At 33.7% G+C, this 26,610-nt stretch overlaps 1 protein-coding gene across 11 annotated transcripts in view; it reads left to right on the top strand.

The window, feature by feature from the left end:
* NBEA (neurobeachin) overlaps positions 1-26,610 on the top strand; it is a 696,015-nt gene that overhangs the window by 201,387 nt on the left and 468,018 nt on the right. For all 11 annotated transcript variants that reach the window (XM_032403205.1, XM_032403204.1, XM_032403196.1 and 8 more), the window contains 5 exons: positions 154-246; positions 18,432-18,540; positions 23,953-24,034; positions 24,904-25,027; positions 25,857-26,049. In XM_032403205.1, coding sequence (XP_032259096.1) covers positions 154-246; positions 18,432-18,540; positions 23,953-24,034; positions 24,904-25,027; positions 25,857-26,049 — 601 coding nt within the window. The remainder of the gene's footprint in view (positions 1-153; positions 247-18,431; positions 18,541-23,952; positions 24,035-24,903; positions 25,028-25,856; positions 26,050-26,610) is intronic.

The following is a 26,610-nucleotide window of genomic DNA, read 5'->3' as shown; positions in this document are numbered from 1 at the left end:
AAATGTGCTAATTTTTAATTTTTCCAAAGAATTTAAAATCCTGAAAGGTACTTTGTATTTTTTATATTTATAATTCATTGTAAAGTATATAGTGCTTATATTTTTAATATTTGTAAGTGCTTAAAATGTTATTTATTTCTGCATTTTTTTTAGAGTAATCTACAAATTATTGGCTTCTAAAAGTGAAAGTATTTGGGTTCAAGCTCTGAAAGTTCTGGGATACTTTCTGAAGCATTTAGGTCACAAGTAAGTTGATGTTTTTCATAAGGAATTGTGGAAATACCTATTGAAATTATATTTTTAGTAGTTTCATATCTAATGGAACATGAAATTTGACTTGAATAATCTTATAGCAGAAAATAATAGCTTCCTGTTGTAAAAGTTGTAAAACTGTTTTATAAAAGAATGTTTATTAATAGTAGATTATAGAACAAATTCGCAATTTAAGTAATATAGTGTATTTTTGTTTGCTGAAAGAAAATACTGTTCATTTTAAAGATGTAAGAAAATATTTCATCAAATAAAACAAAACACTTAAGGATATGATTTTAATGAAAAGTTTCCTGACAGGGAATACCATGTATATGAGAGTTGCTCTTTTGCTTACATGCTAAGTCAGTATTTTATTATTTGTATTTTTTTTCTAACATTGAGGCTTATTGATTATTTTTGTTATTTAAATATCCTGGAATATTTCTTTTTTCCCTAAAGTCCAGAATTTAGATACTTTTAAATGTCACTTGCTGATATAATGAATGTTTTTCATATTATGTTGTCCAGTGCAAAATTATTCTTTTTAAAATTCATTTTCTATACAAATGAGCCCAAGAAAGTATCATTTAATTATTGATAGATGGGGTTCCTCTCAAAACCTCACTGTTGCCATTTCTTTTTGGTGCTTAAATTTACGAAGAGTTTATTGATAACACTGATGAAAACTACACAAGATCCAGATAAGACATCTCTAACATGCTAAATAGTTTGAAAGACTAGATTGCTTTTTATTTTGGTACCAAATCAATAGTCAAGTAAAGGAGAAAAGACATATTACAAATATAGGAAATAGTTCAACAAAGCCTGGATTGTAGGAAAGAATTATGAATATATGAGGAACTGTAAATGTACTAGTTGGTTGAATACTGAGAGTGAAAGCATATGTACTTTTAATATTAAGAGAGAAGGACTACTCATGTAACTGGTTAAGTAAAAGAAATTGATTAGGAGAAATTAAAGAAAGGATTCTAGCCCTAGATGCAACCTCTTAAAAATTGTTAAGAAAACACATTTAAAAATATAGCAATGTGGAAAAGATAAGCAAAACTAACCTGCAGATAAGAACACTCACTGGAAAAATACTGTTACAGAGTACGTAATAATTATGATTAGAAATTTTACTGTAAGTTTAAAAAGTAAGGAATGAATTGCTCTGAGGAAGGATTACTACTAAGCAGAATTTCAAGAAGTTGGAAGACATGGTAGGATAACACAGAAGTGTTGGATCATGGACTAACAAAACTTTGGAGGAAAGTTTCTATTTTTGTTGAAGAAAAAAAAATTTATACAAATAAAAATGAAATCAGAGGAAGCCTAAAGGAAGATAAATTGTGTGGTTGGCATAGTAAGATACACAGAAGATAAAAATGAAAAGAAAGCAAATAATATGTATGGATGGAAATATAAGAGTTTAGAAGGATCAAAGAGAAAATGATTGATATAGAAAGCACAGAAATTCCAACAGTGGTGTAAATTGAGTTCCCAAATAAGAAAAGCAGAACAATGGAACTAAACAAATATTTAAAGCTATAATTCAGTGAAGTCCTAATGTAAGATTTTGCCATCCATATTAAAAAGTCAGGCTGTGTACCAGGGAGAATTTTCCTAGAATGGTCAGCACAAAAGTAAACTATTGGATTTAAATTAAGTCAAGAATCGTTTTTCAGCAGTGTGCAAATAGGGGGAAATTTGAGTTGGGCTTTAGACTTTTCTACAGTGTTTTTCAATAAAGAAAACATAGAGCAACACCCATAGGATATTGAAGTAAAGAAAATGGGAGCCAAAGTATCGTTTAACTAAAAAGGATGCTGCCAAACAATTTTTAACCATACAAGGACTTGTTTTTCTGAATAATTATTAAGAAAATTTCTAGGGACAAAGTTCAGCTAATCAGGATGACTGGACACACTATAGCTAAGTACTACTGGTGAACACTGAATGAATTTAACAGTGAAAACTAGCCTAAAACAAACGTTTGAATTAGAGTGACAGACCAGAATTTACTTTTATAGGCCCTATTAATGCAGAAATGCTACAGTTATAACAAATTGGGAAAGGACTGAGGAAGGACAGAAAGTGGAGTAAATCCAAAGAGTCAAAGGTTATCCATAAGAAGCTTACAAATGAAATATTAGAAACACAGGCTTACTGACTAAAATTAGATGACAAAGGAGAGATGAAAAATTAAGAGTAAATATATTGAATTTATCATTGCTCATAATGGGGAAATACACTTTCTAAACACATAGAGGCCTTCTTATTCCTTTACAGTTAAAGAGATAAGAAATTTGGCGAAATTATAATGCTTTCAAGATATTAAAGAATTGTATAAATAAAACTGAGAATAATATGTGTAATGGAATCTTTAAAAACCTATTAAATATGACATATCTAACACCAAACATCTGCCATAAAAATAAATGTAAAAGTTTTTGTATTTTAAGGAAAAAAAAGTTCATCACAGTAATAAAATGCAGATCTATAAGCAAGAAACATACTAAAATAAAGTGATTTAGAAAGGCTGAAAATTAAAGGATACCTAAAGGTTATACCACATATATACAAATGAAAAAAGCAGGAATCATGATCTTAGCTTTGGACAAATTAGAAGTCAAGCCAGAAAGCAATAAATAACATAAAGAAGGACACACAATGTTAAAGGGTGAAACTTTCATGAAAAGGAAATTATAGGAGAAATAATACAATTACCATTAGTTTAAAACATTAAAATGATTTTTATTTCACCTGTCTTGGTTCATAAAAAATCAAGAGGTAAAGTAACATAAATAACAAGGTAAATCTGTTTAATATAGTTTGAAGTCTATATCGTGTTAATAAAGAAAATAACTTCACTGCCATGGAACATTTATGAAAATTTGACATGGCATAGCAGACATCAAAGAAAAATTCTAAAACATAAAAACAAAACAGATAAGGTTGTCTTATTAACATACAGTAAAAGAAAATAGGAACAAAATCTGAAACCAAAATTTCTTCTACCTAGAAATTTAAAATGTATTAAACAACGTTTGTGTCAAAGAGAAGATGCACACAAAATGCAGAATTTTTTTCAGGATTTTATTTTATTTTATTTTTCATCATGGTAAGTGTACTCTTTAATCCCATCCCCTATTTTCCCCATCCCCCTCACCCACCTCCCCTCTGGTAACCATCAATTTATTTTCTATAGTTTAGAGTCTTGGTTTGTCTCTCTTTTTTTTCCTTCGCTTGTTTGTTTTGTTTCTTAAATTCCACATATGAGTGAGATCATATGGTATTTGTCTTTCTCTGATTTATTTTGCTTTGCATTATACTCTCTAGCTCTATCCATGTTATTGCAAATAGCAAGATTTCATTTTTTATGGACAAATAATATTCCATTGTGTATATATACCACATCTTCTTTATCCATTCATCTATCAGTGGACACTGGGCTGTTTCCATAGTTTGGCTATTGTAAATAATGCTGCAGTAAACATAGGGATGCATGTATTCCTTTTTGTATTTTTGGGGTAAATACCCAGCAGTGCAATTCCTGGATCATAGTACTGTTCTGTTTTTAATTTTTTGAGCAAATTCCATGCTGTTTTCCACTGTGGCTGCACCAGTTTGCATTCCCATCAATAGTGCAAGAGGGTTCCTTTTTCTCCACATTCTCACCAACACTTGTTTCTTGTGTTTTTGATTTTAGCTATTCTGACAGGTATGAGATGATACCTCATTGTAGTTTTGATTTGCATTTCCCTGATAATGAGTGATATTGAATATCTTTTCAAGTGTGTGTTGGCCATCTGTATGTCTTCTTTAGAGAAATGTCTATCCATGTCTTCTGCCCATTTTTAATTGGATTATCTGTTCCTTAGGTTGAGTTATATCAGTTCTTTATATATTTTGGATATTAACCCTTTATCGGATATGTCATTTGTAAATATCTTCTCCCATTCTGTGGGTTGCCTTTTAGTTTTGTTGATTGTTTCCTTCGCTGGGCAGAAACTTTTTATTTTGCTCTAGTCCCAATAGTTTATTTTTGCTTTTATTTCCCTTGCCTCAGGAGGCATATCTAGAAATTTGTTGCTATGGCTGATGTCAGGGAGATTATTACATGTCTCTCTTGTAGCAATTTCATGGTTTCAGGTCTCACATTTAGGTCTTTAATCAATTTCAACTTTGTTTTTGTGTATAATGAAAGAAAGTGGTCCAGTTTCATTGTTTTGCATGTGGCTTTCCAGTTTTTCTAACACCATTAGTTGAAAAAGCTGTCAATTTCCCATTGTATATATTCAGTCCTCCTTTGTTGATTACAAAATCAATGTACAGAAATTTGTTGTATTCCTATACACTAAGAATGAGGCAGCAAAAAGTGAAATTAAGAAAGCAATCCCATTTACAGTTGTACCAAAACAATAAAATATCTAGGAATAAAACTTAACTGAAGAGGTGAAAGACCTGTACTCCAAAAACTATAAAACACTGATGAAAGAAAGTCAAGAATATGCAAAGAAATGGGAAGACATTCCATACTCATGAGTTGGAAAAGCAATATTGTTAAAATGTATCACTCAAAGCAATCTACAGATTTAATGCAATCCCTATCAAAATACCAAAAGTATTTTTCACAGAACTAGAACAAATAATCCTAAAACTTGTATGGAGCCACAAAAGATCAGACCCCAAATGGACAAAGCAGTCTTGAAAAAGAAGAACAAAACTGGAAGTATTACAATTCCAGATTTCAAGTTATATTACAAGGTGGTAGTAATTAAAACAGTATAGTATTGGCATGAAAATAGATACATAGATCAGTAGAATACAATGGAAAACCCAGAAATAAGCCCACAATTATATGGACAAACTGCAGAATATTTAAAAAAAACAACTTCAAGAAAACCTATGAGGTACAGGTGAAGAAGTGCTTACGGGAATATCCATAGTTACAGAGCAATAAAAAGAAAATACAGAAAAAAAATTAAAATGTATAAGTTAGGAAAAGAATAACCAAATAAATGGAAGGTAGTAATTAATAAATAGAAAAGTAGGAATTAATGATTCAGGACACAGAAAATCATTTAAAAAGCTGATTTTTTAAAACTCATGATACAGACGGATAAATCATCATTAAGCAACTCAAGAAAGGGCAAAAGTATGAATGTACAAAATAAATTACAATTTCCATAATTAATATACAAACTGAGAAAATTAAAAGAATTTCATATAATTTTGCCCAGCTTTTCCTAGAAATTGATAAGACAACCTAGTAGAAAAAGAGGAAAAGGATATGAATGAATGGTTGGCTCATAGAGGAGAATATGCACGGCACATAAACATTTGAAAAGAATGGAGTCCTACTTGTAATAAGGGAAATACAGGGACACTGGGTGGCTCAGTTGGTTAAGCGCCTGCTTTTGGCTCAGGTCATGATCCCAGGGTCTTGGGATCTAGTCCCCCATTGGGCTCCTTGCTCAGTGGGGAGCCTGCTTCTCCCTCTTCCTGCTGCTCCCCCTGCTTGTGCTCTCTCTCTGACAAGTAAATGAATAAAATCTTTAAAAAAAAGGGGGGGGAGCGAATCTAATCTGAAACTAAAGTAACACATCAATATATTAGATTGGTTATGGGGGCAGCAAGCATTCTCACATATTGCTAACTGGAGCAGAAATTAGTATAGTCCCATTTGGAATGCAGTGTTAGTTTTGATCAGTGTCTGTCAAAATTACAAATAAATATACTTTTTAACCCAGCAGTTTATCGCTTATACCCATGTGAAAACATGACTCTTCAGAGTTATTCATTGTTCTGTTGTTTATAATCATAAATGTTAGGAGAAATCTTAAATTTCCATTAATAGGGGATTTGTTAAATAATGTATGGCTCATTCATTAAATAGAATGCCATGCAGTTGTAAAACAAAACTGGTGAGATAACTCTTAGTATATTGATATCACAATTACATTGTTGCATGATTAAAAACAAATAGTATAGATGAGTATGTACTGGGTGTGATTTTGTATAAAAAAGAGGATATAAGAATTTAGCACTTCCTATATTACATTAAGAAGATCTAGAAGGATATGTAAGAAACAAGAAACTAAGAACAGTGGCTCCTAGGGGCGCCTAGGTGGCTCAGTCGGTTAAGCCTTTGCCTTCAACTCAGGTCATGATCCCAGCGTCCTGAGATCAGCCCTCACATTGGGCTCCCTGCTTCTCCTTCTCCCTCTATTGCTCCCCACTGCTTGTGCTCTCTCACTCTCTCTGTCAAATAAATAAGATCTTAAAAAAAAAAAAAAAAAAAGAACAGTGCCTCCTAATGGGGAGTTGATAGAAATGAAGGTGGATGTGGATCAATTTAATTTTTTAACCATGTGAATGTTAACCTATTGATATAATTTTTAATAATAACATTGTTTAGAAAAAACTACAAATATTTTTAAAATAACAAGCAACTTAAATCTTGGAAGAATTTTCGTTCACTATTTTATTGATGGAGTTGAATTGAATAGAATCAATGACTGATTAGTTAAAATGAGGCGTTCTTGATTGGTGCAATCATGTAAAAGGACTGAGGTAACACTGAATATAAGTGTTTTCTTAACTACTTAGCTACCCAGGGGATTAAGTCCAAATGATTTCTATCAATATGCTAATAAAATTAAATCTAAATATAAAATATAACATTTAAAGCAAAGTATGTATTAGTTGATGGTTAATAGAGATAATGGTTAGTAAAATACATGTAATTCATTGCCTTTCAATTTGGACTGCATAGGTTTGGATCCTGGCTTAGTCACAAATTTTCCGAATAGTTTTGGAAACATCCTTGAGCCTCAATTTTTACCCTGTAAATGAGTAAAACCATACTGCTTCCCTCACTGAGTTTTAAAGTAGATTTAAGATGGTTAATCACAGTATATTGCAATGTGATAATTTAAATTGTTAGCAAAAAGGTAATAGGTACAATTTAACATGTAGTTCTGATAAAAGCAGAACGTATCTTCTATGATATTTGTCTTAAATATAAAACTTAAGTATGAAATACTAGCAGCATTCAGATCAGTGAGATAAGTGTTTCTACTATAATTATTACTATTAATTATTGTTTAAGGTGTGAAAAAAATAAAACAATTATTAGGGAAGAGGAAATAGGTAGTATTTATAAACAATTTGAGTATATAACTAAAAACATATGAAAATCATCTCTAAAACTGTTAAGAAATGAAATATCACACAAACTCAGTGTCTCATTTGTGTACAGAGCAATTGTCTGGCAGGGAATCTGAGATGGGTCCATAGATGAAGCTAAACTGAGTCTGGTGGGTTGGTCCCTTGTAATGCCTAGTTTATAATTTCTATCAAGTGCCTGGAATACAGGTTGTTAGATCCATACACTTTGTCGGCTGAACTAGAGATAGGTTTGAAATCTATCATTAAAATTGAGAAGTCTGTTCCCAACAGTATATACAGCTACTCTTCCCTCCTGAGGATGGAACTTAAATCTCTCCTTGAGTGTGAGATGGACTTACTGACTTGCTTCTAAAGGATAGTGAAACCTGGCAGTGATTTTCACTATTAATTAAGGCTAACATCAACAGTCATACATCATGTTGATGCCATGTATTTCCTGATATGATGTGATGAAAAAGGCACTTCATCTTTGTGGTATTCTTCTAAAAAAAATAACCCAAGTCTAGTCCAGAGGAAACATCATACATCCCCAAATTGAAGGATATTCTACAAAACACTTGACCAATACTCTTCAAAATTGTTGAAGGGCATGAAAAAAAAAGGAGTGTGAAACTGCTGCAGATCAGAGGAGTTTAAGGAGATATGATGACTAAATTTGAGGTAGTACTCTGGATTGGATCCTGAACAGAAATAGGACATTAGGGAAAACTGGTAAAATATGAATAAAAGTCTATAGTATAGTTAATAATATTGTATCTGTGTTGATTTCTTAATTTTGACATATATATCATGATGAGATAAGATATTAACGTATGGGGAAGCTGGATGAATAATATATGAGAACTCTCTGTACTGTCTTTTTAACTTTTCTGTAAATCTTAAAAATTTCCAAAATAAAAAGCTACATAAAAGTGAGAAACTTGGGGCATCCCCAGTTAAGCATCTCAACTCTTGATTTCAGCTCAGGTCATGATCCTCAGGGTCATGAAATCGAGCACTGCGTTAGGCTCTGTGCTCAGCAGGCAGTCTGCTTAAGATTCTCTCTCTCCCTCTGCCCCCTAAAAAAATTGAGAACCCTAACTTGGATGTATGCTTGAGGAGAAAGCCAAACTGTTCTTTCATGTAAGTGGTCTGATTACGGTTATCCTCAGAACAGAATCTAACAAATGATTCAGATAGATGACCAAAATGCCTGAATGGCTATACTGTAATACAGTTATGGTAATTTTAGCTTGTACAAATTTTAAAACACATGTTATTTGAATGTTCACTGTGGAAATAAAAATTCTCAACCAAGTATATTTGTCTGATGTCTTAACTTCAAACCCTGTAACTTCTGGGTGAATTCTCCATTATTCATACTGTAAATAGATCAACTTACTGTCTATAGTGTTAGCCTGTTATACATTGACAGTTGTTTAACCTAATGGTTTATTTCTTTTTGGACTAGTTGAATTAGTCCAGTTTTTCTGGCAGAACCAGTTGTCTCTTTACAAAAAGTAGTGATGTAGGTTCTGGGAGTATGAGAATTGGAAAGAAGTTTCCTTCCCATCTATTCTCAACTCTAAGCTATTTGGCTTTCTTCAGGCAAATGTTGGTTCCTATGTGTATCTGGGGTAGGAACAGAGAAAATAAGATAACTGGTGGCGGGTTTTCTTTCCCATGGGAATGACAAGCAGCTAAAGAATTATGTTAGAAGCCTAAGGAAAAGACTAAAAAGCAGCAAAGCTTGAGGGATCGCTTTGCTCTGAAAGATCTCTGCTTCTTATTCTCTCTCCTCTGCACCCCCCTCCCTCCTGAGTAATGTTAACATTGACTTCTATGTAAGTGACCACCAGGCCAAGAGGTACCTGAAATGATGGGATAAATCTGCCCTGTCCTTGAACTTGTGGGAGTATGGTGGCTTGGGATGCTGGCTCAGGACTTACAGCAAGCTAAGTTTTGTACTACAGATCAGTATACTTAAAAGGTCTTCTGCCTTACAACACCTGCAGGGATTCCATCATGTAAAAATCACAGCAGTGAGATCTGACCTCAACTGTGTAAAAATGAAAAATAACAACTCATTAAAGGCTAGTAGCCAGAAACAGAAGATAAGGGAGAATCATCAAACTATGTACTCACTGAAAGAGAACTAGTGGTGGAGGCTATGGTGGAACCTTTGAATTTTATTTTTAGAAAGAGCAATTGAGATTCAAGTAGAGCACCAAAAATCATAATCTGCCTTGTTAGCTCATGATTTGTTTTCCAGTTTATCCACATTAGTGGACTGGAAGTTCCCAAAGCATGGACCAAAAAAATAAAGTGAAAGAAAAGATAAAGATATACACAATAGGAGACTAAATGTGAATAATAAGAGTTCTTGAAGGAGAAAAATAATGGGTATAACAGGATATCCTGAAACACTTCGTGCTACTAAAAATTTATAAATTTTGGATATAATACAACAAAAATCCTTTCAGATGTATAGCTGAGCACACAAAAGTAGGTAAATTCTCATATGCCAAAAATGAAAACCAAGCATAATAGAAGAAATAATTCTTAAGAAACAATATTAAACCATGCAGCTTTAAAAAATAATCAAAAGTAACTTCTGGAAATGAAAAGGTAGTAATTAAAATTAACTCCATGGTCATGTTAAACAGATTAGATAAAACTTAAGAATTGGCGGTGCCTGGGTGGCTCAGTCAGTTGGGTGTCTGACTCTTGATCTCAGGGTCGTGAGTTTGGGCCCCATGTTGTGCCTACTTAAAAAAAATAAGAATTGGTGAGCTGGAAGATAGAAATGAAGAAATGATGCAGAATGTACCATCAAGAGACAGAGATGACAAATAAGATAGGAGGTTAAGAGATGAAAAAAAAGAATGAAAGTTTTCATAGAATAAAATACCCAGGAATAAATTTAACCAGGGACATAAAAGATCTATAAACTGAAAGCTGTAAAACATTGACGAAAAAATTGATTAAGAAATAAGAAGGTATTCTGTGAAAACAGATTGGAAAAATTGATATTGTTAAAATGTCCATACTACCCAAAGCAATCTACAGATTCAGTGCAATCCTTATAAAAATTCCAATGGCATCTTTCACAGAAATACAACAAATAATCCTAAAATTTATGTGCAACCACAAAAGACCTCAAGGTGCCTAAAGCATTACCCCCTTATGAAGAAGAGATCATGTAGTGCAGGGTCCTGATGCTTCAGGGAATGTCTCTGCTGTGTGCTACTTGCTCTCTGTTGTGTCTTGGCTGCTCTATTCTTCAGGCTAGTAATCTGCAGAGGCTCTCCTTGCCTCCTGTGGGCAGTGTTTGGTCTCTGGCCAGAATGTAGTGAATTTTAACTAGTTGTGCTCTGGTTTGATTGTAAAATAAGACCTGACACCAACTCCACCAGAACTGAGGTTCTTCACAATTCACTGGTTGGTAGATATAATGTGGGCAGACGTTTGTGCTGGTCTTCTGAGGGAGAGGCCTGCCTCAATGGGACTGAAGTAAGCTTGACTGAGAAGGACCGAAGTGTCCATCCATCAGCGGATGAATGGACAAAGAAGTTGTGGTGTACACAACACACACACACACACACACACACACACACACACACACACACATATATACAGTGGAATATTATTCAGCCATAAAAAAGAATAAAATCTTGCCATTTGCAATGATATGGATGTAGCTAGACAGTGTTATGCTAAGCGAAAGAAGTCAGTCGGAGAAAGACAAATATATGATTTCACTCATATGTGGAATTTAAGAGACAAAACAAATGAGCAAAGGGGAAAAAAAGTCAAATTGTATTGCAAAGTTATAGTAATCAAACAGTATGGTTCTGGCTTAAAAACAGATGTGGATTAATGGAACAGAGTAGAGAAGTAAACCCACATATATGTGGTCAATTAATTTATGACAAAAGAGTGGAGAATCTAGAATGGGGAAAGGACAGTCTCTTCAATAAATGGTATCAGTGGAACTGGACAGCCAAAATCAAAAGAATGAAATTGGACTCCTATTTTGTATTACACACAAACATCAGTTCAAAAGGGATTAAAGACTTGAATGTAAGACTTGAAACCACAACACTCCTAGAAGAAAACACAGCAGTAAGCTCCTAGACATTGGTCTTAGCAATGAGTTTTTGGATTTGACACCCAAAACAAAAGCAACAAAAGCAAAAATAAATAATCGAGACTACATCAAACTAAAAAGCTCTTGTACAGCAAAGGAAATGATCAATAAATGAAAAGGCAGCCTGCAGAATGGAAGAAAATACTTTCAAGTTACGTATCCGATGAAGGGTTAAAAAGATTTTAAAAATTCATGCAACTCATATGAAAATAAACAATCTGATTAAAAATCGTGGGGAGAAGATCTGAAGTTCCAAAGAAGACATACAAATGGCCAATAGGTGAATGAAAAAGGTGCTTAGCATCACTAATCATCAAGAAAATGCAAATAAAAACCACAGTAGATAGATATCCTCTCACACCTTTCAGATGGCTATCATCAAAAATACAAGAGATAACAAATGTTGGTAAGGATATGGAGAGAAAGGGAACTTTTGTTCACTGTTGGTGTGAATATAAATTAGTTGCAGCCACTATGGAAAACAGTATGGAGTGTCCTCACAAAATTAAAAATAGAACTACCATATGATCCAGCCATTCTTCTTCTGGGTAGATATCCAAAGGAAGTGAAAGCATTATCTCAAAGAGATATGTACCCTTGTGTTCATTTCAGCATTATTTACAAATAGCCAAGATATGGAAGAAACCTATGTATCCACATTTCCTTTACTCATTCATCTGTTGATGGACACGTAGGTTGTTTTATATATATATATATATATATTAACATATACATGTAATAGAATGTTATTCGACCATAAAAAGGGAGGAAATTCTGCCCTTTGCAGAAACATGGGTGGATCCTGAGGGCATTATGTTGAGTGAATTAAATCAGAGAAAAACAAATACTGTATGATCTCATGTGTAGAAACTAGAGAAACCAAACTCATAGAAACAGAACATAGAGGTGGCAAGTAGGGAATGTGGGGAATGGGTGAATGTAGTCAAAAGGTGCAAACTGTGAGTTATAAGACAAATAAGTTCTGGGGATATAATGTACAGCATGGTGACTATAGTTAACAATATTGTATATTTGAAAGTTGCTGAGAGAGTAGATCTTAGAAGTTCTCATCACAGGAAAAACATTTTGTACCTGTGTGGTAATGATGTTAACTCACCTGATAGTGGTAGTCATTTTGCAATTTATACCTATATCAAATCATTATGTTGTACACCTTAAACTACTGCAGTGTTTTATGTTAATCATATCTGAATAAAACTGGGGGTGGAAACAAGTTGATAGGCAGTTATAACAAAGGTACCTCTCTGTGGGTGAATGTTGGTAGTTAGAGGAAGCCACAAGTACATGGCATATATGGGGCTAGGGGATATATGGGAACTCTGTGTACTTGCTGCTCAATTTTGCTATACACCCAGAACTACCCTTAAAAAATCTATTTAAAAGAGTGTGTGTGGTGGATAAACAGAGGGAAATAAGAAACTGTTTCCCATAGTGGCTGCAACTAATTTATATTCATACCAACCGTGAACAAAAGTTCCCTTTCTTTCCATATCCTTACCACATTTGTTTTTCATAAGAAAAATGTTTACCTGTATGTTGAGGGTGGGGACTGTGAATGATGGTATGAGTTGGATGTGAAACATTTCCGTATATTTTTATGTTATTATTTTTTAACAAGGTAAAAGTATTATTTATTTTTAAAGCTAAATGATAAAAATTGGTAGATCAGTATTTAAATAAACTAACATAAGCTTTAACACGAAAAAGTTAATGAGGCTTAAGAGGGGTACCATGTAAGGAAAAAGGTACAGTTCACCAGGAAGAGAAAACAATTTCAAATGCATTTATATATAACAGCATAGGGGAGGTACAGAAAGCAAAATTGACTAAATTTGAAATAGAAATCAAAGTGGTTTAGAGATTTTAACATATTCTTTTTAAAAGAGCAATCACAAAAAAACTTCACAGTATAAATTTGTACAGAAAATCCAGTGGCTTGATTCATATATACATTCTCTTCAAACACACACAAAACTGTAAAAATTGTCAATTGAAGCCATAAAATTGTCCAAAAATTTAAATTATTGTCATAATGATGACTTCTCGCCCATAGTGCAATTATGCAAGAAATCAATGATAAAAATCGACCTAAGACAATGGAAATGAAAAATTTTAAATAACCCATAACAAAAAATTATTGTATACATTACAAAATGCTTAGAGTCAAAAATACTGAAAATTTTGTGCATTTACACTTCTGAGAGTTGGCCTAAGTGGTAGTGGAGACAACTTACAGCCATAAATATTTTTTATTTTATTTTATTTTATTTATTTTTTATTTTTTTATTTTATTTTTTATTGTTTTTAAAGAGAGAGCACACGCACAAGCAAGGGGAGGAGCAGGGAGAGAGGGAGAGAGAATCTCAAGCAGACTCCCTGCTGAGTGCGGAGCCTGATGCAGGGCTCCATCTCAAAACCTGGAGATCATGACCTGAGCTGAAATCAAGAGTTGGACACTTAACTGACTGGGCCGCTGTGGCACCCCTAGCCATAAATATTTATATTAAAAAAAGAAAGGTTTTTTTTCCCCTAGGTTTTATTTTATGCTGACTGTCAGGATAGTTTAATATCAGAATATCCTTTAAATATGATCTCTTTATTAACACATTAAAGAATAGCTATGCAATTACACTAATGGGTACAAAAAATTTGAGTTAAATTCAGTACCCATTCATCATAAGAATTCTTAGGAAACCAGGAACAGATGATTTCTTTAACCTGATAGGGTGTATCTCCTGGAAACTTACCATAGTCCTATTTAGTAAAATATTAGAAGCATTCCCTTTCAATAAATAATAATTAATGAAAGTCTGTTTACACCCTCCCTGTTCAAGATCATAATTGAACAATTTATTGACATTCATAGAACAGTCCACCTAAAGTTAGCAAATGGCTCTCAAGTATGAAATATGTTATGGTCTGGACTATAAAACATAAGACAAGTTTCAATAAATTTAAAAGAATTGAGATCAAACAAAATATTTTCTTTGACCACAACAAAATTAAATTAAAAATCAACAGCAGATAGAGATTTGATAAATTGCCCGATATTTGGAAAGTAGACAATACATTTCTAAGAACCCCTAGGTCAAAAAAGACTCACAAAGAAAAATAGAAAATGGTTTGATTTGAATAAAACCACAACATATAACATACAACCAGAACATAAAACAACTTCCTGAATTCCCATGCATTGCTGATAGGAATGTAAAATACTCCAGCCATGTTCCATAAGAGTTTTCTAATTTCTTAAAAAATGTAACTCTTACCACATACCCTAGCATTTCCATGCTTGGGTATCTACTCAAGAGAAATGACACCATATGTTCACACCTATAATTGTGCATGGACGTTCTTAATACCATTATCCATGATAGTTCAAAACTGGAAATAATCCAAAATTCCATCAGTTGGTGAAGGGATAAAGTATCATATATCCATACAATGAAATACTGGTGCACAAGTAAAAGGAAACAAACTACTGATGCACTATGACATTAATGAGTCCTAAAAATCACTATGGTGAATGAAAGAGGCCTGATGCAGAAGACTACATATTAAATGATTATATTTATATGAAATATCCAGGATGCAGATTAGTGATTACATTGGAGTAGTGATGGGAATGGGGAGTGACTACAAATAGGCACAAGGGAACTTTTCCGGGTAATGAAAATATTCAAAACTGGAAATTGATGATTACATCACTTTATAAAGTTTTTAAGAAATTACTAAATTATATACTTATAAAATATGAATTTTATGTTTACATTGGTGAGTGAAGCTGCTGGTAAAGTGTGTTTACGTTTTGATGGTGGAAGTATGAATGTACATATGTTTGGAGGTCATCATAAATTGCCAAGTCTCATAAAATTAAATATAAAAGCTTTTAACACCCATCATTTCAGCAAAAGAATTTATTCTAAGGAAATAGTAATGGATATACTCAAAGATTTACCTATAAGGGCAAAATTTTGTTGATGGTAGAAAAAAATTGGAAATAGCATAAATGCCAACAGTAGTGAATGGATATATTATGCTGCATACTTATTATATTTAATGATTGAATATTCAAGATAGGATATATTGTTGATTTACAGGAAAAAAGCTATAAATTACCTATGTAGAATTATTTTCATTGTACTGATACCATGTATATTTGTCATCTATATTTATATGCATAGTAATTCATCTAGAAGAACATAGACTGTTACTTTATAATGATTTTCTCTGGGTTATGGAATTATGGGTCTCTTTTACCTTTTTCTTCTTCCAACATATGGTCTGAGTTTGTTATAAGAAATATTTTTTGACCATCCAGAAGAAAAGCTGGGTTGTTTTGTGAAGAAGAAAATTGGAGTCTCTTTTCATTGGAATGTTTAGTAAGCTAATAAATGTGTAACGTGTATGAGATTGAAAGGTTACCCTTTTTTAAATAAGATTACATTCTTAATTCAAGTGGACAGAAATCCTATAAAATTCAAAGGTGCGCAAATTGGCACTAAAAGCCTGAAGTCTGTTTAGGTCTTAAAGTTAAGTAGGGTCAAGATGTCAGTTTCTCTCATATATGCCCTTTTGAAGCCTTTCAGAGCTGAATGCATAGAGTTGGGTCTTTCATTAGGGATTCTGTGGGAAACAAAATCATGTGATTCATAGCACACCCACACTCTGCCTGAGATAATGGATGGCATTTTTGGCTATCTCTTGACTGCTGTGCAGCAAAATTTATTGGTAAACATTGTTTTAAAGCAAACTGCAGGAGGAAGCTGACCCATCTCTTCTCTGGTATATGCAGAGCATTCTTCACGTCCCCCTCCCCCCGCCAAGCCTAGAATATAGCTGTTCTGTAAACATTTACATCGTGGGAGGTAATCAGGAGGGCATGAATTTCCTTAGTAGTTGAAACTGTACTGGTGCAGGTAAGAGATTACTGTAAATTCCTAATTAGGCTATTCTACATAGCCTAATTCGGATAACTTTTACCAGCTTCATGTATCAGAGAGATATATTAAGGGATACACTTTGGCTTTTTTTTTTCCTCTCTTGATTAGGAGCAAATAAAAGTCAGTCCTCCCTGCCTTGGATGTAGCTTGAATTGGAAAAGACTTAAAGCCTTCCCCTCTATAATCCCATAGTATCAGTTAGTCCTGGTTTATTTTCTAATGACCAGTTGACTTTTTAAATTTTATTTATTAAGTGTTTTGCAAACACAGCCACAAGAAACCTAAGCTTTGGGTTTAGGTTATTTTGCTGTTTCCCTCCCTGGACTGAGGAGGATTAGGTGAGGGGAGACAGCTGCCCTGTGTCTTTTGTTGTGCAATGTGGAGCTTGGAGGCTGATGTTAGAAAAGAGGATTTCCGGGGCGCCTGGGTGGCTCAGTTGGTTGGGCAGCTGCCTTCGGCTCGGGTCATGATCCTGGAGTCCCGGGATCGAGTTCTGTGTTGGGCTCCCTGCTCGGCGGGGAGTCTGCTTCTCCCTCTGACCCTCACCCCTCTCATTCTCTCTCTCTGTCATTCTCTCTCTCTCAAAAGTAAAAAATGGGATTTAAAAAAAAAAAGAGGATTTCCAGGTGAGCGGTATCCATGTAAATGGTTCATTATTTGATTTCTGTATTAATTAAGGTAACAATGGCTGCTCTAACAGACAAACAATGAAATTTTAGTTACTTACTGAACTAGTAGTTTCTTTCTTGTTCACTGAAAATCTAAATGGGTGTTCCTCAGCAGGCAATTTTCCTGCAAGCTGTGATTTAGAGACCCAGGCTACTGCTATCATCTTGTGCCTCCCTGTTTTCATCATGTGGCTCCTGTGTTTCTGCCTTGGGGAAAGAGCATGAAAAACATGCATGAGTGCTATTCTACTGACCTGGCCTGAAAATGGTTCATGACTTTCCTGCTCACATTCCACTGGCTAAAACTCAGTTAAATGGTCACACCTGGCTGTAACAGAGGCTGGAATTAATAGTATAGTTGTGGACTCAGGAAGAAAAGAATAAGAATTGGTGAATACTCGTCAGTTTATATCATAGATCTGAACAGGGAACAATAGAAAATCAAGGTGATAAAGGAAGTATCTTGGGTTGAGAGCCAAGAAGATCAGATCTTGAATTCTAAGACAGTGACACAAATGAGAGGCATATAGCAATTCCCTGAGCTAGAGCCAAGTGTTGCAGAAAGCCTTGAGTAGAGCCTTCTATCCTATTTATGGAGTTGGTGGGGGTGGTGGGTGGGGGGAGACAGTTAAATGAGCCAATAGTAAGTAACTAAGAAAGTTTTTTGGTGTTTTTTCTCTTTGTTTGGCTTTAAATCCAACGGCAGACCACAAATACAAGCAATAATGAGTCCCCTTTACTTCTGTTGAATTATTTTGCTGTGTAATCCCATCATCAAACTGGAGTACTCACTTTTAACCATAATTTTAAATTCTTGATATTAAAGTTTATCATAGATTATTTTATAGACTTTAAATTTAGATATAAAGGACTTAAAAATTCTGTGGTCTCTGTTAGGGGAAACCAGTAGTTTTAACCTAATAAAAATAACTCCTAAATAGTTAATAAGAAATTTGAAAATAATAGCTGTCAACATTTATATAATTTATAACTTGTATATTTCACATTTTATTTGAGAGTGTTTAAATAGTATTTTTGTAACTTTAGAAGATAGCTGTGGTATAAACTGTTATTTTTTTTTGTAGATGGAAGTTAGTAAAAATAATTACCTCTATGATTCTGTATCTGCTTAATAGATTGTACTTTCTTATCCCAAAGTCATGTGATTAGAAAATCCAATGTATTTCATAGTATTTTGTTTTTTTCCCCCTTTTTCTCCAGGAGAAAAGTGGAAATTATGCATACTCATAGTCTTTTCACTCTTCTTGGAGAAAGGCTGATGTTGCATACAAACACTGTGACTGTCACCACATACAACACACTTTATGAGGTAAAAATAAAAAAATGTATGATGACAATTTAAAATGTATCTAGTGGGAAACCTATGTAACTGGGATCAGTAGTTGGTCAATTAATCAAAAAGCCAGTAATCTTTTTTTTTTTTAAATGAACACATACTTACATTTTAAAATTTTATTTTAAAACATATCCATGTACATTTATTTGCCAATCTTTTTGTGTTGGTCCAAGGACTTTTCTTTGAGTATGGGTTGGCTGATTGACTTGTACAGAGTTTTTCTCACATGAATCACACCCATTATGTATTATATATTAGTTTTCTCCTCGCCCTCCGCTGATTCTTTCTGTCTGTCTCCTGTGCAATTACCAACAGTAACCTAGAGTTGATAGTGGTGTAAATTGTAGGTAAACATTATTTGTAAAGGCGCTATCGGGAAGAAGCTTTAGATCTCATCATTTCAATTCAGAAATCCTTTTCTCACCATTTCTAACAGATGGTCATATAGCTTGGGCTCAGTATTTTCTATGAAATGCAGAAAGCCAAATGTTCATTATAGCTGGGGAGGGCAAAATTTTCTGGTAAAGGGCCAGGTAATAGATATTTTAGGCTTTGTGGTAGTCTTAGTTTGGGCTGTAACAATACTATACACTGGGTGGCTTATAAACAACAGAAATTTCCATCTCAGTTCTCGATGCTAGCAAGTGCAGGATCAAGGCAGTGGCAGATTTGGTGTCTGGTGAGGCCTCACTTCACGGTTCATCAACCATCTTTTCACTATGTCCTCACACGGCAGAAGCGTTAAGGGAGTTCTTAGGTTTCTTTCCTGAGGGCTCTGTGGCCCTACACACCACCTAAAAGGCCCCACATCTCCTAACCATCACACCGGAGATTAGATTTCAACATAGGAATTTGTGGGGACACAAACCTTCAGTCTGTAGCAGCAGGCTGGGTGGTGTCTCTGAAACTACTCAGCCCTGCAGCTGTGGCTCAGAAGCAGCTATAGACAGCATGAGCCAGATGGGGGTGCTGTCCAATAAAACTGTCTTGTATCTCTGTACAAGAACAGATGGTATCCGGAATAATACTTTGACCCCAGATCTGTCACATTACTTCACTAGCTGTTTTATTTCATCTTTTTTCTGTTTCATATTATCATCAGTAAATTTAAGAATGGCTGCCTTTTAGATAAATTAAAAAAACTATTTTGGCTACTCTCATTTCTAAGCTTAATATTGCAACTTTCAGTCTGTCATTCCTCTAATTACATGATTTATAAACTTATCTTTCAGAACATAGCTGTTGTCAGTAAGAGTAGTTTTTTAATATTGCTCCAATATTTGTCCTACAGAACTGAATAAGCAGAACTGAATAGAAAGGCCTACCGTATGCAAAGCATCTTGATACTGATATTATATTTCCCTAATAATAGTAACTATTTTGGGGGGCGTATTTCCTGTGACAGTCACTTTGGTGTAAATACATACATTATCTCGATCCTTACAACAACCCTCTGAAACTTTTTTGTTGTTGTTGTTGTTGCCTTTTTAAACAGACAAACTGAGAATCACAGGTTAAACAATTTACTCTATGTCTCACCACTAATAAATGGTCATAAAATAGGCAGATTTCATAGTATATGTGCATAAGGCAAAAAACGTCAATATCTACCTTCAGTGGACATTAAAGTCCTCTGAATAAAAACCTTGCTACAGCATCAGATTAGAGCTCTATCTGGGTTTCTGTATTGGTTTTCTTAGGCTAATCCCTCTGGTTAATGATTCCTGTACATGTGTTTTTAAATCATTTTTTGCCTACATTTTTGACCCTCTGCTTGTTTTGACCAATTAGAGCAGAAAGTCTTTGTAGTCAGTGAAACATTATATTAAAATAAGAATGTAGCATAACAATATAATATGTTGAATTTGAAAACATTATGTACCTTTAACCTTAAATAAAATGTCCTGTGTGTATATACATATATATGTATTTCTATTAGTCAATAGCAAGTGCAGCAGCATTTTTACCTACCATCTATACTCATTAGCACTTTCTGAGTATCCAGATTTTAGTCTCTAATGATATTCTACAAAGCCAAGCTGTTGCTGATTCCATGTCTTAGTTGGAGAAAGTCTGGATAAGTTTGGATCTCCTGATACTGGATGTTGGATGTTGCAGATGAAGGAACTAACTTGCAAGGTCTCTGACCAATTTGGCAATAATATGTACTTTTAAAGTAGAATAATAATCATGGTTTTCTCAGAGTCCATAGTCTGAAAAACAAACTGACAGTTCTAGAGGGGAGGGGGGTGGGGGGATGTGTTAGCCTGGTGATGGGTATTAAAGAGGGCACGTACTGCATGGAGCACTGGGTGTTTTATGCAAACAATGAATCATGGAACACTACATCAAAAACTAATGATGTAATGTATGGTGATTAACATAATAGTAAAGAGTCAGACGCTTAAAAAAAATAATCATGGTTAATTGGAAAGATGGACTGAATTAATTATGATACTCTAAAAAGAAAAATTAACATAAGTATACAAAAAGTCAAAAAAGAAAGATGGTTATGATATGATTGGATAGCACTGTTGATCCCATAAAAAAGTAGAAAGGGTGTTCAACTTATATAAGCTTTAATACTACTAACAAACCAAATTATGTTATCAGACAGAATGGTGGATGATTAATTCTAGACCACCAAAGTTAAAATATTGCACTGCTTTGGATGGTGGCATCTGGTTGCAGAAAATTAACACTCATGTGATAGTTTTGAACTTAATTCTCATTAACATAGTAAGTGAAATTTAACTATAAAAAGAAAACTCAGCCTCAAAACCTGCATCGTGAGTTTGATTCCCCTTATGAGCATCAACCAGGGCTTGCACCCCTGGCAAGAAGCATTTGGTTGATAATCTTCAGTTTGAAAGCTCTTTTTACTTTCATTTTCTGTTTTGGTTTGGGGAAATTACCTTAACCCCAAACAACGTGTCAAAATAAATATCATTACAACTGTAGAAAAATATAAAATCAAGTATAGAAATAATAAAGAACTATGTCAAACCTATGGTTTTGATAATGATATTTTAGAATATGAGGTTTTTGCAAAGTTTTTAGAAGGCCAATTAAGATAAGTTCTATGTTACTGTGATCTTTAAAATTCTACATGTGATAATGCCAATAATAGGATAAGCAACAACATTAAAGGACAAAGTGAGTTAGACCTTTTGGCAGTATATATCAGACAACATTGTATAAAAGATATAAAGATGGCTATGGAACACTTAAAGTGTGGCTAGTGTGAATTGAGATGTGCTCTGAGGGTTAAGTACATTTTGGATTTCATGTCCATATGTGGCTGTGTACCTTTTGTACTATTTTGTTTTTGTAGGGGCTGGGGTTAGTTCCTATGCATATCTCTAATCAATACCAGTCAAACCTCCATGGCCCATCTTGAATCATATCCTTTCGTTAAAATGTTTACATCTATATTCGTCTCTCCTTATTTATATCTCATTATTTCCCTCTCCTTTTTAAAAACTCACATAGGTTCTTAATGACAGTCTACCATGTTTTATTATTTAGCAGGATCATGTATTTATGCCTGTCTCTAGAGTATTAATTAATTGATTCGTGAAATACAGTTCCACCTAGCAACTATGTTTCTCATTCCAAACATGTAGCAGAGTGTGGACACATAAATGGCTCTTAATAAATACCTGCTGGATTGAGTTTCTAAATATGTATTGGTAATTTTAAAAAGCTCATATTGATAGTATTCAAAACACTTTTCACATATAGAGCCTTACTTATTTATCTTCCTAGCAGTTTTAGTAGATAGGCAAGGCAATTATTACCCTTATCTTTAGAAGTTCAAATAGGACTTAAGAAGGACAATATAAAATTGTAGATTCTTTGAGATTAGTTTTGTTTTCTGTATAATGAGATTTCTTCTTTTTGGGGTGAGAAAGTTTTGACTGTTGTCTGTCATGGGAAAGTATGGCCTAGTCTTTTCCAAGCTTGTCTGCAGTTATTTTGCATCTATTGGTAACCAGAATTTTAGGGATTTTGTCCACTCGGCTGTAGGTCCACACCAGTGCTTTTTTGGGCAGATCGGTGGGAAAACGTCTTGTAAGCATATGGCAACCACTGAATGTCCTTTAGCATTTTCAGATTCTTTGGGTTTTCAAAGAAATTTCTGTCCGATGTGTCAGCTCAATGTGATGAATAGTGCATGTCTGTAGTGTTCTGTTCAGAAAATTCTGAGGCACTGTTTAGTATTAACAACAAAGTGTTTAGTGAAAGTAAAGGTCTTATGCCCTATATTTATCATTTTAGTAATAGGTTAGCTTTTATTTCAAGTCAATACCTTTTTGATAAACATTCCTAATATATAATAAGTCAGTTTCCTATCTTCTTTTTCTTCTTTTTTCTCAAGTCTGAGCAGAAGGGTCAGAAAAATGCCACTGCTGGTGGATGTCGTGGTCTTTTTCTAATCAGATGGGATCATCTCTGGCTCATGATTACTTTCTCCACCCCCAGCTTTTATAAAACAGCTATGTACAACTAGGCTCTCAACTAACTTTTATGGTTTATGCACAGATTTTGTACCTTACTTTAGGTTGAACTAAAAGTTTCATTCAGAACTTAGTAAAGTTAAACAGGAAATTAAATCACTAGTATAAAATTACATCTTTATTAAGTATAGTCTCACTGGATTTTTTATATGTGCGAGAATAGAGGTATACACAGTGAACAGTCAGAGTATCCATTATTTATATATAATTCAGTTATCCATTCTTAAATTTCACAAATGTTTGAGTACTGGCACTGTGCTGATTGCTAGGAATATAACAGTAAAAAAGATGTGTAAGAATCCAGCACTCATAGAGACTGAAAAATTAGAAAACGTTTTAGAATTCTGTTTTTCATTTGGTCAACTTTTTGTCATTTTTGTTATTGGAAAAGGTTTAAAGAAAAATTCATGGGTAAATGACAATGAGCCACATATTTAATAAAGATTTTTCCCTTGTCACACTTCATTTTGAAGTTAGGACCCAGGCTCAGACATTTTTTTTTATTTACTTATTTTCAAAGGTTTTTTTTATTAATGATGACATAAAGAGTCATGTTTACACTTCATAATGTAAGTATATTAAGGATGTACACTGTGAAGGTATTTCAAACAGAATAAATTTTTGGATTTCCTAATTAATCCTTCCTACTAAAGATTTTGGTTCTTTTTTGTCTTTATCCATAATAAATAAAATTTGGAAACTAAAGAGTTAAAGAGTTTAGAAGATGTAGAATGACTGGAAGACCCTTTAGAAGAGGATTTCATTTGAATTTGACAGAATTGACAGTTTTTGCAGATTCTTTGTATATTTTGAAATTATGATTTAAATTATTTTCTAAATGAAATTCAAATTCTTCATCTTTCAGATCTTGACAGAGCAAGTATGTACTCAAGTTGTACACAAACCACATCCAGAGCCAGATTCTACAGTGAAAATTCAGAATCCAAGTGAGCAAACAGCAATTCTTTTTATATTCCCTATGCTGTACTTTTCATCCCTGTGACTTTTTAATTTGTAACTGGAAGTATGCACCTCTTAATTCCCTTCACCCATCTCATTTGCCCATCTTCCTACCCCCGTCTCCTCTGACAGCCACCAGTTTGTTCTCTGTATTTATGAGTCTGTTTATATTTATTTGTTTTGTTTTTTAGATTCCACATGTAAGTGAAATCATACGGTATTTGACTTTTTTCACTTAGCATAGTACCCTCTAGGTCCATCCATGTTGTTGCAAAAGGCAAGATCGCATTCTTTTTTATGACTGAGTAATATTCTATTGTGTATATATACTACATCTTTATTTATATGCCAGTGGACACTTAGGTTGGTTCAATATCTTGGCTATTATAAATAATGTAGTGAACATAGAGGTACATGTATCATTTAGAATCAGTGTTTTCATCTTCTTTGGGTCAGTACCCAGTAGTGGAATTATCGGATCATAACGATAATTCTATTTTAAATTTTTTGAGGACCCTTCATACTGTTTTCCACAGTGGCTGCACCAAGTTACATTCTCACCAACAGTGCATGAGACTTCCCTTTTCTCCACATCCCTCACCAACACTTGTTATTTCTTATTTTTTTGATACTAGCCGAACAGCAGTTCTTTATTGTGATGTAGTAGTAATGTGGTAACATGGAAAACTAAATCAAAACTTCTCATAACCATCTTAATCATTATGGTGATTACCATAGTTTATGGTACTTTTAACTCACCTACCATAAGGCTAAGTTGAAAATGAGTAAAACTTTTTGAGTGGAAGATATGATGCAATTATAAATCTTGACCTCTTTTTTTGTTGTTCATTTACAGTGATTCTTAAGGTGGTGGCAACTCTGTTAAAAAATTCTACACCAAGTGCAGAACTGATGGAAGTTCGTCGTTTATTTTTATCTGACATGATAAAACTTTTCAGTAACAGCCGTGAAAATAGAAGGTAAGCAGTTTCAATACCATAATAAAACTTAATTCCATAATTATTTTCTCTCCTTTATCTTCAATCTCTTTCAAAACATTTGTCAAATCTTTCCCGTATTGCTAAATAATTGTAATTATGAGAAAAGGCATTTTATGTTTCTTTGATATAATCTACATTCATTATATTTGTATTTATTTTTATGTTTTTATTTGATTATGTGGATATTATATTTTAATCGTTTCTGTGAATATACATATTCACAAACCCTTATTTAAAATTCACCATTCCTTTTGGTGACACCCATCTATTGTAATCATGTTGGATTTGCTCATATTCATCTATGCTTTTCTCAGTTTTTGTCTGTAACTGATTGTTGTCATGGCATTTTTGAACTGGTTAGCTAAGACATGGGATACAATCTAAGGCTATGGTTGCTTCCTGAATCTTTTAATTTCACAGATATTTATTGAGTGGTATGTATAAAGGACTGTGCTGTGCAGGTTGTCTTAGTATATAGTCTTGGTACAATTTAGTGGGGAAGATAACGAAACAATGATTAATGTATTATGTATTAAGTGCATTGTGAGTGGTACATATGATGAGGGAGTAAAGAAACAGTAGCTAAATCTGACTGGGAGAGTTAGGAAACCAATTTGAAATGATAATTTGGATTTTTCCAGGTAGAAAAATGGGAGGAAATCATTCCAGGTATAGAATGTAGAATGTGCAGAATGACTGTGCATCTTGCTTTATCTAGGTCAGATCATATTTTCACTCTTTATCTAAATTTCAAAATAGTAAATTCTGATATAAACTAGGTATTTTTAATGAGTTTTTTTCCCACTAGATGCTTATTGCAGTGTTCAGTGTGGCAGGATTGGATGTTTTCTCTTGGCTATATCAATCCTAAAAATTCTGAGGAACAGAAGATTACCGAGATGGTCTACAATATCTTCCGGATTCTGTTGTATCATGCAATAAAATATGAATGGGGAGGATGGAGAGTCTGGGTGGATACGCTCTCAATAGCCCATTCCAAGGTAACAAGAGATTTAGTATTTATAATCTGTGTTTCAGCTGTGGATTGAATGGCTGTAAACATTCATCTGGTGCCATCTTGTGGGCATTTTACATTATGGCCCATTCCTTTATCTCACCTTTCTCCCTTTTTTGTTTTTGGTTTTATTTTCTCTCTGTTCATAAACTGTTAGAGCATGAAATATTTTATAGATCATTAAATTGAAACCCCAGGTTTATGAATTATGAATTTTAGACCCCAGAAGTAACCCCACATATACTTTATAGCTTGAGTCTGAGTCAATAGCTCTTTTACCTAAAACATACCTACCGGTTCTTAAAAGAATATTTCATGAAATACACTCTGAAATATACATTTTAAGACTTTTTAAAAGTAGTCAGAAATTGCCTTTATTTCCAAGTGAATCATAATTAAGTGTTTAATGGTATTTTTAATTGCATTATCTTTTTAATTCTAAGAATCTATATATTTATATTTCAAATGTTATCTGATCTTGGTAAGAGAAAGTAGTGGGTTAAAAGTAACAGTTGTGTACACGTTAGATTCTGTAAGATTTCTCATT

The sequence above is a fragment of the Phoca vitulina genome, unplaced genomic scaffold, assembly GCF_004348235.1.
Source record: "Phoca vitulina isolate PV1807 unplaced genomic scaffold, GSC_HSeal_1.0 scaffold5, whole genome shotgun sequence".
NCBI lineage: Eukaryota > Metazoa > Chordata > Mammalia > Carnivora > Phocidae > Phoca > Phoca vitulina.
This window is presented reverse-complemented; position numbering and strand designations above follow the sequence as displayed.